The sequence below is a fragment of the Galeopterus variegatus genome, unplaced genomic scaffold (genome assembly GCF_000696425.1).
Source record: "Galeopterus variegatus unplaced genomic scaffold, G_variegatus-3.0.2 Scaffold2353, whole genome shotgun sequence".
NCBI classification, from domain to species: domain Eukaryota; kingdom Metazoa; phylum Chordata; class Mammalia; order Dermoptera; family Cynocephalidae; genus Galeopterus; species Galeopterus variegatus.
This window is the reverse complement of record NW_007728464.1, coordinates 179,801-195,975: the sequence shown is the minus strand read 5'-3', so window position 1 is coordinate 195,975 and position 16,175 is coordinate 179,801. Positions and strand designations below refer to the sequence as shown.

Genomic DNA, 16,175 nt, shown 5'->3' with positions numbered 1-16,175 from the left:
CACCCTCATGGACACACCTAAAAAGATAGCTTTACCAGGTTTCTCGACCTTCCTTAATCTAATCAAGTTGACACCTAGAATTAAGATTCACAAAATCTGTTAATGGGGTCATTATTCTCTTAGTAATCTATGACTACAATCTTGGAATCATCATCTTTTACCACTTTTCTTTTGAGTTCCTTTCATCAGTTCTAATCTCCAAATGTTTTTTAAAAGTATAACTCCATTTCCATTTCCACAATCCCTTCCTTATTTAGATTCTTATTACCTTAAATGTGGACTTCAGTAGCTTCACAGTTCACTTACTTTCTCCCTATCTCCAACTGCCTGCAATTTCATAAGCTGCTTTTATTTTTATCTTTTAAAAACATTATTCCCTTGATTCTATTACTCTCATGCTCAACTGCCATACTATTGCTCATATTGATAGTCTTAATTGTTAATCCAACATCCAATGACTTTTATAAAATCATACCCAAATCACCTTTTCTAATCTTCCACTGTCTCATCTACCCTGCTTCAGTCAAACAGTCTATCCATCTGTAAACTGTGTGTACTTTTGTTCTTATATGATCTTTGGTCACACTGTCTTTCTGGTCTAGAACATCCTATTTCTTTTTAAATCCCATCCTTCCTTTAAGATACAGTTTAGCACATTCCTACTCTCAACAGTCTTCCCAAACCACTCCAGTCCTGGCAATTCCTATAGCACTCAAAGCCTACACCATATTCCTATACTTGTGCACAAACTGACCTAGTGATATGACATCCCTTCCATTATTGCTTGGAACTTTCATCCATTTCATAAATTATGATTTAACTGTTTACAAGTCGCTTTTCTAATGAGACCAAGAACTATTAAAAGACATATTTTTTATATGTATATATATTAATTATAAAGACATATAAAACCATGTTTTATACTTTTTTTTGGTATTTCTACTTTTCCCACACCACTTTCACACCTACCCAGTGCTTGGTAGAATACTATCCCATGCATGTTGTACTGTTTGCTGATCATTTAGAAAATAAATTTAGTTTATGCCACTGTTATAACATAGTCCTCCAGTAACGTGAAATTTTCAGAATTGTAAGAGTCTGTCTGATAGAAATATATAGCAAAACCAAGAGAATTGGAGAAATAAGGTCTAAGAAAAACATAAATGTCAGTGGAGATGCTAATTAGAAAAAGATCAACATAAGCTTCATAATTTACAACATTCGCAGAAAAAATATGAAGGTACTTAAGAAAAATGTCATACTATGGACATTTTTGATACTAAGTGATACTAAAAAGAGAAGTGATACTAAAAGAGAACCTTTTCAATAGAAATTTCAATAGAACTGCTTTGAAATGCTACTTTATTGATAAGTGAAAACAGGTTCTTTTATGACTTAAGTTATAAAAGCTTATAGTTTATCAGTTTCCTCTCCACCCTGCAATTACCTACAGGAAGAGATTGGCCATAGGTTCTATTTTATGAGTTTTATAGGGGCACATTCACTCCAGTTTACATACTATGAATTCCTGGAAAATGCTATAGATTGGCGAAAATGAAGTGCTTCCTCTAAATAAAAGATATTTCACTTGAACTCATGTATTTATCCATAAACAAGCTGCCCCAAATATTATGTTAAAATACAGAACAGCCATATTCTTACCTACATATATGTATAAGGTATAGTACACTAAAGTGTAATATATTTACAATACATAGCAATCTTGTGAACCTACAGAATAGGCTAAACAATAACAATCTAACAATAATAATTCAAAATGCTGCAGAATAAGTACAGATACCATCTCATCCAAGAGACTCAGAATAAAATTTGTATGATTCAGATCAGAAGATTTATGAATGAGTTTAATGTAAAGGGCAAGCAACATCACAAACATCTCAGAAATATTTGCAGAACAAAATAAATCTAAAACACATTAAAGTTTACTACTGACGAAAAGTTATGTACAAAAATTTATCAATCAGCCCTTAGAAAACTTAGGAGTGTAACTGCAGAGTAAGTGTATCAATAGCTTGTAAACTGGTCTTATAACTAAGACAGACGTGGTGAATGAGACAGATAATGAATTAATACTTAAATTTCTGGGCTGGCCTGTTAGCACAGTTGGTTATAGCATAGCCTTATAACACCCTGGTCATGGATTTGGATCCCAGTAATAGCCAGCCAACAAAACCGAACAATACCTTAAATTTATTTCCTATCAGGCTAGAATATTTTAAATGCTAATAATTAAAGGAATATTTAGACAAATAGCAGTGTTCCATAATTGGTATAATCCTGATGAGACAGTGTACATTTTATTTCAACCTGTTCTGGTAGATGTACAGGCTTCTGTGAAAATGTAAGCTGTAATTTTATAAACTTCCCAACAAAATCCATTTGTTAAAATAAATTTATTATCATTAACAGGAGTTAGAGGATCACCAAATTAAGAAATGAGTAATGTCAGTTGGTATTACAGGTTTTTTCACTGGAAGAGATAAAAAAGCAATATTCCTCTAATCACTAAAAATTTTTTATAAATTCAACATGGCTTACCATGTTTTAATGTCTTTTACATGAATATTAATTCCACCAGAAAATATGAAAAGCTATGGGATCTGCCATGCATATGATAGTACATTAAAAGGCAGATATGTTTTACCTATGTGCTTTGGGGAAAATTTCTTTGATAGTTGCTATTTCTCTTTGATTTGCAAATAAGACCTTCATTTAAAGTAAAAGAGGACTCAAGCCTGTGCTGACTTAACTATTAACTAACTTTTACACCTGCCTGTTAGGGCTCAAACAATGACCTCTGATTAATCTCAGGTTGATAATATTCTTAATTTACTATTGGCTATAAGCAGGTGCAGGGAGTTAATGTGGCATGATCTAATTATTTTCATATAATCTAATATTATGATTGTCATATATCTTATTTGCTTTTCCTGTAAGAGTATAGTGTCTGACTATCATTCAGGACAATAATCAGTGAAAAAAAAAGCCACACATTTAACCATCAAATCTGAACTAGGACAACAGGTATAAAGAAAATAAAAGAAAATCTATAATATACTAGCAGGTCAAGCAGGTTACCTATACAAAAGAATAGCTATCAGGCATATGTCTAATGTCTTTCCTGCAATACTAAATGCCAGAGGGCAAACATGATCAATTTCCATAATGTTTTGAAGGGGAAAGGTTATGCCCAAATAATTAAAAACCTTGGCAAGCTGTCTAATGCAAAGACAATTGAGCTATTTTTATATATGTAGACTCAAATAATTCACCTCCCATTTTATATTTCATGAAAAAATAACTTGAAAATGTACTCTTAGATATAAACAAGATTAAGAGGTTAGCATGCAAAAAAAGAAGTGATTATAGCCAGTTAAAAAGAGAGGTTTGATTCTTTTTGAGGGGAGGCTCATACCATATGAGGATATTCTTTTTCAATTTCTGTTAAAGGCATCTCAGAAAAACATCTGGTACTATTTATGTCAGAAAGAAAAAAATCTCCAGCAAAAAAATCAGAGTTCATGTAATAAATGAGAAACAAAAAAGTAAACAAGTAAGTTAAAAAGAGGGAGAGGGAACATAGAACAAAGGGACAGAGGTGGTTTTGTTCCCAGGCTAATCTATGTTTACTTAAGGGACACTGCATTATATTATAGTGCTACAGGATCGAACTATCCCCTATAACCATATAGTTACTGAAATGTTCATTCAGAATTCCAATGTGAGATGTAAAGAAACATATCTTCCCCTGGAACAGAGGCCTGAGAAATTCTCATTTACTCATTTCCCTCACCTGCGGAATAGCTGCAACTAGCATCTAGCACTCTCCAAGACCCAAAGCCACTAATGGTGGTACTTGCATAAAGAGGGAAGTAGGAATGATAATGAGTAAAGAAATTTTACCCACTGAGAAATTGGGGTTAGGTATGGGGGTCAAGAAATCATTCAGGGCTCCAGCATCAGATATTCTGAAATCCTGGCCCACTTCCATTCTTTTTTTCCCTCAGGCTCCAGGAATGACTTAAATCATGGTATTTTTCATTTTTGGGCCAGTAGTCCACAAAACTTGGACTTAACAAATACTCCATCTTATTTAATTTTTGTACAGGCTCCTTCCTATTTCCCCTATTCTAAACATTTCCTTTTATTAAACCTGTGTGCTCTTATTTAAGAAAAATAAGAGCACACAGGTTCAAGGATAAAAATGAGGTAAAACAATATTTCTGTGAAAATCAGACTTTACCTGTCCTGGGGACCAGAGGGCAGTGGATAATGAACAGATTTGTAATTCTATTTAGAGGTTATGGAGAAAGGACCAAGGGTAGTTGTCAGCAAGCTGGAGGACTGCGGGGGAGAGGGGTAGTAGAACATCCTTAGTTTGTAGTAAAGAGACAGAAGCAGAACTGCAGCTAATCCTGCCTTTAAAAAAACTCCATCAAAAATGAAGCTTGGCTCAAGCCAAAGCCTAGGGAACTAATGGGTGTTTGGGGAGTGCATGTATGAATATAAACCAAGTGTATTAAACTTATTAATTGTACAGAGTAGAAATGTTATTAATATATTAGGAGCTACCATTTCATGATCCAACTGGAAAACCATGATTAAAAGACCAGCAATACCTAAACTATTATGCATTAGATTTAATTCATGGAGTTGTGTGGGGATAATTTGGGCACTACTGTAAATGTTGATACCATTATTTCTTATGATTTCATATGGATTAGTTTCTATTACTTCATCATTTAATTAGCATGGGAATCTACAGTCAGCCTAGAGAGTATTAAAAAACTGCCAGGCTGCATTTTACTGAGTTCCAGAATGTACAAAGAAAATAGAAATGTAAACACAGGTGCCATACGAAAGCCAATAAAATAAATTTCAAAAGTATGTAAAATAAACCATCCACTGAGTATATTATTCAAATACATTAAAAATAATAAATTTTCCTTAACTGCTAATCTCCTATTTTTAAAATTAAAGAATATAATTTACATAATGTTATGGCTACTCTTTTAGCATACTTTCTTTTTAAAAAAAATTTAATTTAATTTTTTAATTTTTTTAAATTTTATTTTGTCGATATACAATGTGGTTGATTATTGTGGCCCATTACTGAAACCTCCCTCCCTCCTCTCTCCCCACTCCCACCCAACAATGTCCTTACTGTTTGCTTGTCGTACCAACTTAGCATACTTTCTAAAGGATAACTGAAACATATACTAGAGTCAATTACTTTTTTATGATTACGCTGATGACTAATTCGTCTTTTCTGGAGCCCCACATATTAAGTTATCAAACATGTTAAATCAATCATATGGATTTATTAGCAATCGAAATGGAGTTAACTTGCTAGTGAGGCAAATATTAATCATCAATAAAATTCAAATACAGTTTAATATTGTCTTTATGTTCTTAAAAAAAGTATTACAAAAATCTTTCTCACAATAGGAAATGATAAATCGTATGATGTACTTAAAAGACTAATTGTAAAGAAAGGATTAAAAAAAGATTATATTTAGGGAAAAGAAGGATGTACTCTAGTCTATATAATCTTATGAATCTTTCAACTGGAAACTAGCAACTGATGTATATTTCATACAAATATATTCAGAGACTAAAAGGGAAATCTAATTCTCTTCCTTCTATATTACCTTCTATAATACTTTGTAATACAGTGAACAGTTACGGTAATTGTTAAATGCCTTTTGTTGTCTGATAGTAATAGATCAGGGAGAAAAGATAAGATTTCACCTCTATAATAAAAAAGCAAAGTAATCTGTAAGAGAAATGAAGTATAATAGCCTTCTTTCACTATTACAAAACATTCAGTTTAAATAATGATGCTAATGCACAAAATAACATTCATTTTAAAAAGGGTGTAAATCAGCTGGCATAAAGATTTACATTTCTTTATATCAACACTATAAACTACCCTTAAGTTAAAACATTAATATAAACAAGTATCTGTAAAAATGACACAGTATCTTATTTTCCTGTATCTTGGCAAAAATTAGCCAGCTGTCTTCATTAATTGGAAAACATAATGTTAATTTTCTCGCAGGGATACAGCTTTTGGCAAAAGGGAGGTAATAAGAGTTTTCGGCAATGGTATTTTGTGTCACTGTAACCAGTACCATCTTGTAGTTTCTTATCAGTCTTAACAATACAGAAAATAGACTGCCTTACCGTTGGTGCTGTGTCTACCTGACGGTTACAAGGCCTTCTTTCTACACTTATAATCCCTGCGGAAAGAAAAGATCGTAAATATTTAGTTATTATGCCTATCCATTTTATTTTGAAAACATTTATATCAGTAAGACATGACTCATACAGCTTATAAGAAAAAAGCCTCACTCAGATAGCTTTAAATAATACTTCTGAGAATACTTTAAAGTTATATCATGAATTATTCAGTGAGAAACAGCTGGTGACTTTAGTTAACTAAGACACCTGACTCAAGGTTAGCTAAGTCAATTTTCTCATTCAAGTGGTGTCCAGCAACAGCACAAGATGTGTTCATATCATGCTCTCAGCTCAAAAATTATACCATTAGCTGGGCTCTGCTACATTTCTTCCATGGATATTTTATTTCTGACTTGAGGTCATTAAGTTTTTGTAAAGCAATAGCACAAAGGCTGTGAAAGGAATCACTGCTGCCTTATTTTCTCAAAAGAATACTCATGAATCTACTTGAATTTCTTTTTGATCATCTGACTTCCTACTATGACATATTCAGCTATTTATTCAATGACCATAAAGTGTCTGAAGAAAAAAAAGTTCCCCTGATTCTCTCCTTTAAAATGATAACCCTGACGGTTAATGTTAGAAATATCCTTTTTTCATGTGGGGATTTATCTTTTTGTTCCCAATGTCCTCTACTGCGCTTCTTTGTAATAAACAGTCTTTATGGATATAACATACTGCATCTCATCTGTAAAAATACTGGTTCAAAGTCTTGCTCAAGTTAAAAAATGAACATAGGTTTGCGTCCCATTTACTTCCCAATTGTCAGTAAACTGACATGAGTTAGTTTGTTCAAATAATTCTCAAGGCTATCACACACAGGACTGGTTAGAGGTGAGAACTGCAATGTCTGTTGATAGAAATTAGCAACATTCCTAGTTGAAAAATAATGTTAGTTCCTCTCTTTTATAAGCATTTAACTCATCTTTTTTTTTTCTTAAAGTACGATAAGGGATTAAGTGAGATCAACACCAAACAATCACTTTTTTCCATTTTGCAAAATATACTTCAAATGAACAAAGCACCATGAAACATCATTAGAAAAACATATAGTTTTTGTTGCAAGATTTTTTTCAACATCCACTATTAGCTAGTGAAGTGTAAAATACTATATACTGCCTTCATTCAATCAACTAGTATTTATTGAGTGGCAATCTGGCACTCAGTGATAAAAAATGTATAAATTATGATTTCTGACCTCAAGAGTCTAGTAAAACAGAAATGTCCTTTTTTTGAAGAAATACCGCAGAGCAAATAGGTTTTGTCTTAATTATAATAACAAGGTCTTTAAAGTAATTTTGATGGAAAGGTGTTTTTTTATTCATAGAGTAACATGGGCCTTGACTTAAATTTTTTTTCTAAAAAAAGATGAGTAAAACATACTGGAAAATATTCAAGGAATGCAGATTCTTGTTGTAATACTTTAGTAATACATGAGTATACAGAACAAATCTTGAAACCCTCATTTCCTCAGCTCCCACACTCCTCCTAGTTGCAATCACTGAGAGCAGTGTGGCATGACACACTGGCTTTCAAATGAGAGTGGTCATACCGTGGGGTTCAGGAATTAGAAACATCTTACATGTGTTCTTACTATTATAATCTGTCTGCTATAAAATTGACCTAGGCTGATTACTGATTTTAAAATTCTTATCCAATTAGAAAGTAGCTTTAATTGGGGGAAAAAAAAAGTGCCTTTAAAATTATGAAAACTGGGGCCGGCCCGTGGCTCACTCGGGAGAGGGGGGTGCTGATAACACCAAGGCCCCGGGTTCGGATCCCATATAGGGATGGCCGGTTCGCTCACTGGCTGAGCGTGGTGCTGACAACACCAAGTCAAGGGTTAAGATCCCCTTAGCGGTCATCTTTAAAAAAAAAAAAAAATTATGAAAACAAAAACAGGAAGCCCCCAAAATATATATCTTCAGCTTATACAATTACAAAGAAAATAACTACATATTTTATAGTTTCAATTTCAGGATAAGAATGTGTTAAAAACCAGAATTTTAAAAAGTGGATTACCCAAAGTTATAATCTTAATTTTAAATATAGATTGCATATATAAATAGTATTGTTCGGAAATACAATTATACATGTTTGTTCAAGCTTGCAGTAAAAAATGTACAGAAAGGAGTAAGCTTAAAGAAATATCCCAAAATAGCTTCCTATTTTAAATAAATTTTACTGAAAAAATATCACATTTTACTTTTATTAAGGTATAATGATAAGTGACAGCTCATAACAAGTAGCCTTGCTGTAATGGTTAATTTTATGTGTCAATTTGGCTAGGCTGCAGTATACAGATATTTGGTAAAACATTATTCTAGCTGTTTCTTTGAAGGTATTTTTATAGACGGGATTAACATTTAAATCAGTACAGTAAGCTCTGAGTAAAGCAGATTACCCTCCATAATGTAAGTGGGCCTCATCCAATCAGTTGAAGGCCTTAAGAAAGTGACTGACCTTCCCAGTGAGAGGGAATTCTGCCAAAAGACTGCCTTTGGACTCAAATGCAATTTTTCTCTGAGTCTCCAGCCCGTTGGCCTGCCCTGCAGATTTTGGACTTGCCAACCTTTACAATGGCATGAGCCAATTCTTTAAAGTAAATCTCCCTCTCTTTCTCTATACACATCCGGTTGGTTCGGTTTCTCTGCAGAACCTTGACTAAAAATACACTTACTTTCTGGGAAACATGAAATAAACGAAAAAAAAAAACTTTATTAAATATATTAAATGTGCAGGGATACAGTTAAAACTCTAAGTTATTGTGGAATACTTTAAAATTAGAATATCTCCAAAAGAACTTAAGAATACAGAACATCTGTAGAGCAAATCAATTACCAATAAATGAAAAATGACAAAAATAATCATCTGTCAATAAATATTACTTCTAGATTATCCAGTTTGGCAATCTCTGTCTTCCAATACTTAAACTATTTACATTTAATGCAATTACTGATAAAGTTGTGTTTAAGTTTACCATGTTGATATTTTATTGCATTTATTTTTGTTCCTTTCTTCTTCCTTTTCTATTTACTTCTGTATTTCACAAACATCACAGTATGCCAGTATGCTTGTTTTAAACAGTCAATATACTTTTAAGAAAATTAAAAAATTTTTTTCTTTTATATTTACCTATAAATTTATCCTTTCTAGTGTTCTTCATTCCTTCCTGAAGATCCTAGATTTCATCAGAGAACATTTCCCTTCAGACTGATAACCCCCTGTAGACTCTCTTACAGTGTAAATCTGCTGGTGACTATATATATTTTTTCTGAAAAGTCTTTAGTTGGCATTCATTTATGAAGAATGTTTTTTTCTGGGTATTAAAATGTAGGTTGACAGCCATTTTCTTTCAGAAAATGATTTCATTCCATTGCTTTTTATGAGAAGATTCTTACCATTACTTCTCTGAATGTAATACATTTTTTCCTCTTGTTGCTTTTGCAATTTTATCTTTATGTTTCATTTTCTTCAGTTTAATAAAGATGGATTTGGGTGTGGTTTAATTTATATATATATCCTTCTTGGAGTTTGTTAAGCTTTCTATGTTTATAGGTTAATGTCTTCTATTAGAGGTGGAAAACTCCTAGACCATTATTTCTTCAAATATTTCTACACTCCATTTTCTCTATTTTCCCTCTGAAGTTCCAATCACGTGTGTAATTGAAATTCAATTTTTACTAATGTTTCAGTTCCGCTATTGGTTATCTTCCTGGATCCGAACAGTAATAAATCCATTTATTATTCATTCAAATTAAATGTCTAAACCTCCTTCAACCAAGATACTGTATTTACAAATTCCTCCTCACTCCACACCAAGATTAAACTTATAGAAGACTTTCAGTTCTCTATTCTTCTATAAAAATCTATAGTTAAGTTTAAACGAATGAAAATACATGGAGAGGGGCCGGCCCGGTGGCGCACTGCTACACTGCGCCGCTTGGGAGCATGGTGGCGCTCCTGCCGAGGGTTCGGATCCCACATACAGACCGGTTCCCGCTCACTGGCTGAGCGAGGTGCGGGCGCAGCACTGAGGTTTGCGATCCCGTTGCCGGTTCCGGTCCGGTACGGGCGCGACACTGAGGGTTGCGATCCGTTGCCGGACACGAAAAAAGACAAAAAGGAAAAAAAAAAAAAAAAGAAAATACATGGAGAATTTGTAGAAGTGTTAAGTATGAAACAAAAAGAAATACTTAAACAAAAACATCTGTTTTCTTCTAAACCTAACAGAAAAATCTAATGTTTAACCCTATGTCTTGAGATTTCTGTTCTAATTCAGTTATCATTTGGTTAGAATACTCTCTAAATCCTTATATATCCAAATATGCCTTTCTTTGCTGGCAGGTATATGATGCCTTGTCTGAATAATGGATTTCTGGATAAGAAATCCTTTGTCTTGGTTGTCTACATATGTTATGACACTACCAGCCAGCTTCTAGTGTTTTATATGAAAAGACCAATGCTCACCTGACTTTCCTATCCCTTCTATGGAGAAGTTTGTGGTATTTTCCCTGTACCTAGCAAATCAGGAATTACCCCAGGGTATGCCTAAGTGTGCCTTTCTCATCATTAATCTTTCTTAGAATTTGATGAGCCTTTTAACCTGCAGTATCATCATTCTTCTGCTCAGGGAAATTTTATCCTATTATTTAATTTTGTAGCTCATCTTATCTTTACCTTTACAAGTTTTATCTTTCTGATAATCCTTTCACTTAATCTTCTAGGTGAACATCTTCTTCACTCTAAAGAGTTTAAAATTTGAGATCCTGTAGTTTAGCTTCTTTCTAGAGATCTATAAAGACTAAGGTAAGAGAAATGGCAAACCCCAGAGAATATATCAAAGGATGAAGTTTTTTCTGGGATCTCAGTGCCAGTATGTTGGGGCAAAGGGTAGAGGTAGAAGGGTTCTGTTTCACTTAGTGCTGAGCAAGGACCTGTGCAGAGTAAGCAAGCTCTTTTAAAGGCAGGAAACTGAGTTTTCAGAGTTCTATGAGGGCTTGCAACCAGCAGAAACTATAAATCCCCTTGGAAACTGGCTGTATTTATCAGCTTAAAAGCATGGCAGATCCAATGGACCCATAATAGGCCTAAAAGGACATATTCTCCTGAAGGAACTGGCTTCCAGACTCGGTCACTGGGAGATATTTGTAACTTGCAACTGACGAGACCTGACAAGAGAAGCTCATTCCTGTGCCCTTGAAGAACGGTATCAGTTGGACAGGTTTGTTTTGTTTTTGCCACAGCTTAAATCTCCTTAAGTACAGTTGGAGCCACAAACCATGAATAGGCAAAGATGATGAACAACTTAAGGAGCCTCGGAAACCTAAAGAAGACCAAATACACTATAACTGGTAGTGCCACTAGCACAAATGAAAGAATTAGAGGATCTCTTAAATTAAAACAAAACGAAAAACAACTATTAAGAATTTTAAGATAGTTAATTAACAAACAATGAAGGCAACCCCATTTTAAAGGAAGGGAACAGTAGCTTTCAGAAAGTAAATCAGAAGGTATGTAACATTCCCAAGGTCAACCAATGAGCAGCAGTACCAGGACAGAAACCCACGCATCTAAGCCACAAACCCTACAGGTCCATTTATCTTTTACCCTCTGTGGTTGGGACCTGATTTTATTCATCTTCATATCCACAGTGCCCACCCAAATGTTTGAAAAACAGAAGCTCCTTAAGAGTTGACTCAAATATTAACTGAATGAAGGTACTGTCTAAGTCATATCCACCAGATTCACATGGTACAAGCAGTGTTAAGTGTGAGTGAGCATTAGTCATCAGGATACAAGAGTTAAAGTTCTGAGACTGTTTTCAAAAACGTTTATTTACTACTTCCTTTAATAATGTCCCTAAACTTATTACAAAACTGAAATGTATTACTTAAAAATTTACCTAATTTGCTAGACAGTAACATTCTAGAGAAGATAATGGAAGAAATTTTATGCTTCTCAGGAGACACTTTCAGTATTTCATTTTGTAGAAAATCAGAAAATATACATAGCAGAACTATACATTTTTTAGTTTCCCTAAAAAAATAATTCTCTAAACCCCACCAGCCTTCAACTCAGGACCATAATCAAAGGAAGAGAGAAAAAAGACAAAGAGACTTATTGCAAAATAAAAATAGGCAAGAATATGTGACCAGTTCTGCAGCCATAATATATATCCAGTAATCTTATGTATCATTACCAAATGGTTATGGGCTACCCAATAAGCACAGGCACTGTGCTAGGAACAGAAGCTCTATCCTCCCTTTCATGACATCTTATGAGTTATTTGTTTCATTATAACTATATATCCTATCCCATGAGTCTCTATATAGGACAGAGAGAGAATTTTGATTACCTGTGGCTATGAAAAAATGAAATAAAATTTATTATATTCCAGTAAAATGTAGTTTTAGAAGCCAGGGATCTTTTCTGCTAAATTTAATATAAAACTGTCTGTATTGAGATAGCAAACACTTCTTGAGAACTGAAAAAAATAACAAAACTGGTTTTCAGATAATATAATTTTATACCTAGAAAGTCCAAAAGAATCAATGCTAAAATTAACGCTACCAATACCAGAAGAAAATAAACCGAAGACTTACCATAATATAAAATTTAATATACAAAAATCAATATCCTTTACATAGTCAAGCAAGTTAGAAGATATAATGAAAGAAAATACCCTAATATAAAAAATTAAATATATGTATAAAATAGCAAGAAATGTGCAAAAAAGTATGAAAACAAGAATGACACAAAAGTAGTCTTGAACAAACGGAAAACATCCTTTGTTCTGTGACGAGACAGCGTAACATCATATAAATATATGAGTTAATGTGATTCCAAATAAATGAGTTGGGTAATTAAAAAAAAAGTTTTTTTCCCAGCACTAGACAAGTTGATTCTGTAATTCATATAGAACATGCAAGAATACCTAGAAAAAATATTGAGGAAAAGAGAAACCAGTGGAAATGAACACTTCTAAATATCAATACATACTATAAAAAGTCTCTAAAACAGTGTAGTAGACATGACTAGATACACAGGAATCATTAAAATGTTTAGAAAAAGATGCAAGTACATATTGATATATGAAGATGAGATTTTTTTTAAGACATGGTGTAGGGACAACTGGAGGTACATTTTGAAAAAGAAACTAGATCCATACCTAACAACATAAACGAAAATAAAAAATTCTAAACAGATCAGATATTTAAATGCTAAAAATGAAGTTACACCAATCCTAGAAAACACGGTGAACTCCTCTATAAATCTAGGTATGAGGAAAGCTCTAAGCACAATTTCTGCACTGCAAACTCAAAAACCAAATGACAAAGTGGAAGAAAATATTTACAATCTTTATTATTGATAAATGATAAGTCCCCCTATAATGTAAAGTTAAAGCATACAAATATGTAATAAAGGAAATTTAAAATTTGAATTAGAACTATCAATATAAACTCATTGATTTTTAAAAATTTTATTTCCTAGATATGTTCATTGAAAGGACCTAGAAGCAATGATTCCCCAATAACAATGGGTGTGCTTACTTCCAGATTTTAGTTTCTAAATTCTATTATCCATTAATAGCATTAGAGCTCCTTGGAGAAAAGACTGATTCCAGATCTGGGGCAGGGAAAGTACAAGGTGAATCTAGGACATCACAAGCAAATTAATGCTCAAAGGCTAACTGTTCATATCAAAGGTCATGAGAACAGGTATGAAGGGGTTTGGCAAATTAGTGGACAATTTGAGCAACAAAAGAAAATGATGCAAAGAAGTATAACAAACTGAACGATAAAAAATCTATAATACTAAAAGAGAAAAAAAGAGACAAAAAAAGAAAAAAGGAAACATTTTACCTGACTGCAGAACACCAGCCAATAAATGCAGAGACAACAATAGCATTAGAAAACCACCATTTTGTAGCCCTTCCCCACTATGGTAATTAATTTAGGCAGGGATCATTAATGGTGGTTTTACTTACACGAAGTAAGCCTGTTGAGGAACAGAATACTCACACGGTATCATCCCACAGATTACTCAGCAATTACAAAAGGAAAATCTTATTTTTACAATGGAGAGATTCGGTGTTCATCACCTTAATCAAGGACTAAACTTAGCAACATCAATAGTGGGACAACCTGATTTACATGCCACCTGATATGATGCAAAAAAGTACTTATCACTTATAGTACTCTTACTAAAAAAGTTTAGCCTGAATCTAATCATGATAAAACAGTCAGATAAATCCAAAACACCGGATGTAAGACAACTGGCCCAATCAGACTCTTTAAAAAGTCAACATCATGAAAACATAAAAAGATTCTAGTTAATTAAAATTAAATGAGACTTGAATGCCATAATAACTAACATAAGTGCAAATCTGGACTGGCTGTTGGATAAAATAAGCAAGCAAATGAAAAACTGCTTAAGACATTTTTTACATGATTCGGGAAATCTGAATATGAACTGTATTAAATGACAGAATCATCATTAATTTTCTTATGATAATGGTACTGTGGTTAAATGGAAGAATATACTCATTTTTAACCAATTGTATGATGAAGTTTTTGGAAGGAAGAAGCAAATGTTGTAACTTTGAGGTTTTATTTTATCTTGTGAACTTTTTTCCAGTTTTAAAATTTTCAAAATAAAGCTGGGGAAAAGACTCAGGCCCTGAAAAGATATTTAATGATCTTATAGTAGGCAAGCAAAACTTCAATGTTTTTGAACACTGTAAAATCTTCCACATAAATAAGCAGAAGAGTCAGGTTTTAAGTTTTTATTGAAAAAGTTTCTCAGCATTATTTAAAAACAGTTAATAAAAGACTTTCTCCACAACTCTAGATTTATTAGACCACCATCCTAAAAATAAAAGCAAAAAAAAAAAAAATTAATGCATAAATATTATAGTATATATTTATATTTTACATGTTGATCGCTTCATTCAATGAGTTTACCATGTTTATTAAAAATAATTTTCTTAGTTCCAGTCAATATGGCAGAATAGATGGTCCCCAGCGTCACTCTCTCCCACAAATTAACTAATTTACAATTATAAAAATGTAACATCAGCCAAGCTGGGTCCACTGGAGCTCAGGGGAAGAGGAGGAGGAACCTATGGAGTTCATGAAGGTGGGAGAAAGCATGATGAGAGAAAGAAAAAACTGCTCTGAGGGTTTTGTGCTGAGGCTGCCTTAAGGCTAGAGCTGCTGAGCGCATGGAGCAGGAGCCAGCAGAAGCCGCAGCTGTGCCCTTCAGATGGAGTTACTTGGAGGCAGCAGGGGAGAAGAGGGCCTTGGCTGCTCCCAGGACAGCAAGAACACGAATAGGGTTCCTGTGGACCCACCCAGGAGTGAGGAGCCAGAACAACTGAAAAAAGGGAGCCATTCAGAGGCCAGTGAGTCAAAGCAAGGGACCCACACAGGGCCCATCCCATGGGAAGTGTTTGGAGCAGAGGCAGTGGAGGAGATAGGCCCACCAGGAGAACACTGGGACACAGCAAGGACAGCCAACCCACCCCCCAATCAGCGCAGGACCACTCAGAGGAGACTGGTCAAGAATGCAGAATTGCATGGGGTGCAGTTTGATGAAAAAACTCAGGCCCAGATCAGAGTTTCCACACAACCAGATCCACTGAGTCTCTGGAGAGCTGGAAGTACCTATAAGGTCAACCATTAAACACTGAGCTACACAAAAAGCCTTCCCTAGGGAAACAGCAGCAAAGCAGCAATTTAGCTCAATCACATAGCTCAAGTGCTGGTTCCCACAGGAAGTTCCCCATTTTAGAATTAAGCAAAGGACAAAAAATTAGTTCCGGTCCAGGCACACCACCAGCATCTTGGGCCCTGCCTGGGAAGCGAAGGCTTGGAGCCAGGGACCGGACCCCCCCCCCCCCCCCCCCC

General features: G+C 34.2%; 1 protein-coding gene across 1 annotated transcript in view; it reads right to left on the bottom strand.

Moving 5' to 3' along the window:
* The window catches only part of AHI1 (Abelson helper integration site 1), a 188,800-nt gene that overhangs the window by 63,913 nt on the left and 108,712 nt on the right, over positions 1–16,175 (bottom strand). Inside the window, exon 20 of the mRNA XM_008581425.1 lies at positions 6,208–6,263. Coding sequence (XP_008579647.1) covers positions 6,208–6,263 — 56 coding nt within the window. The remainder of the gene's footprint in view (positions 1–6,207; positions 6,264–16,175) is intronic.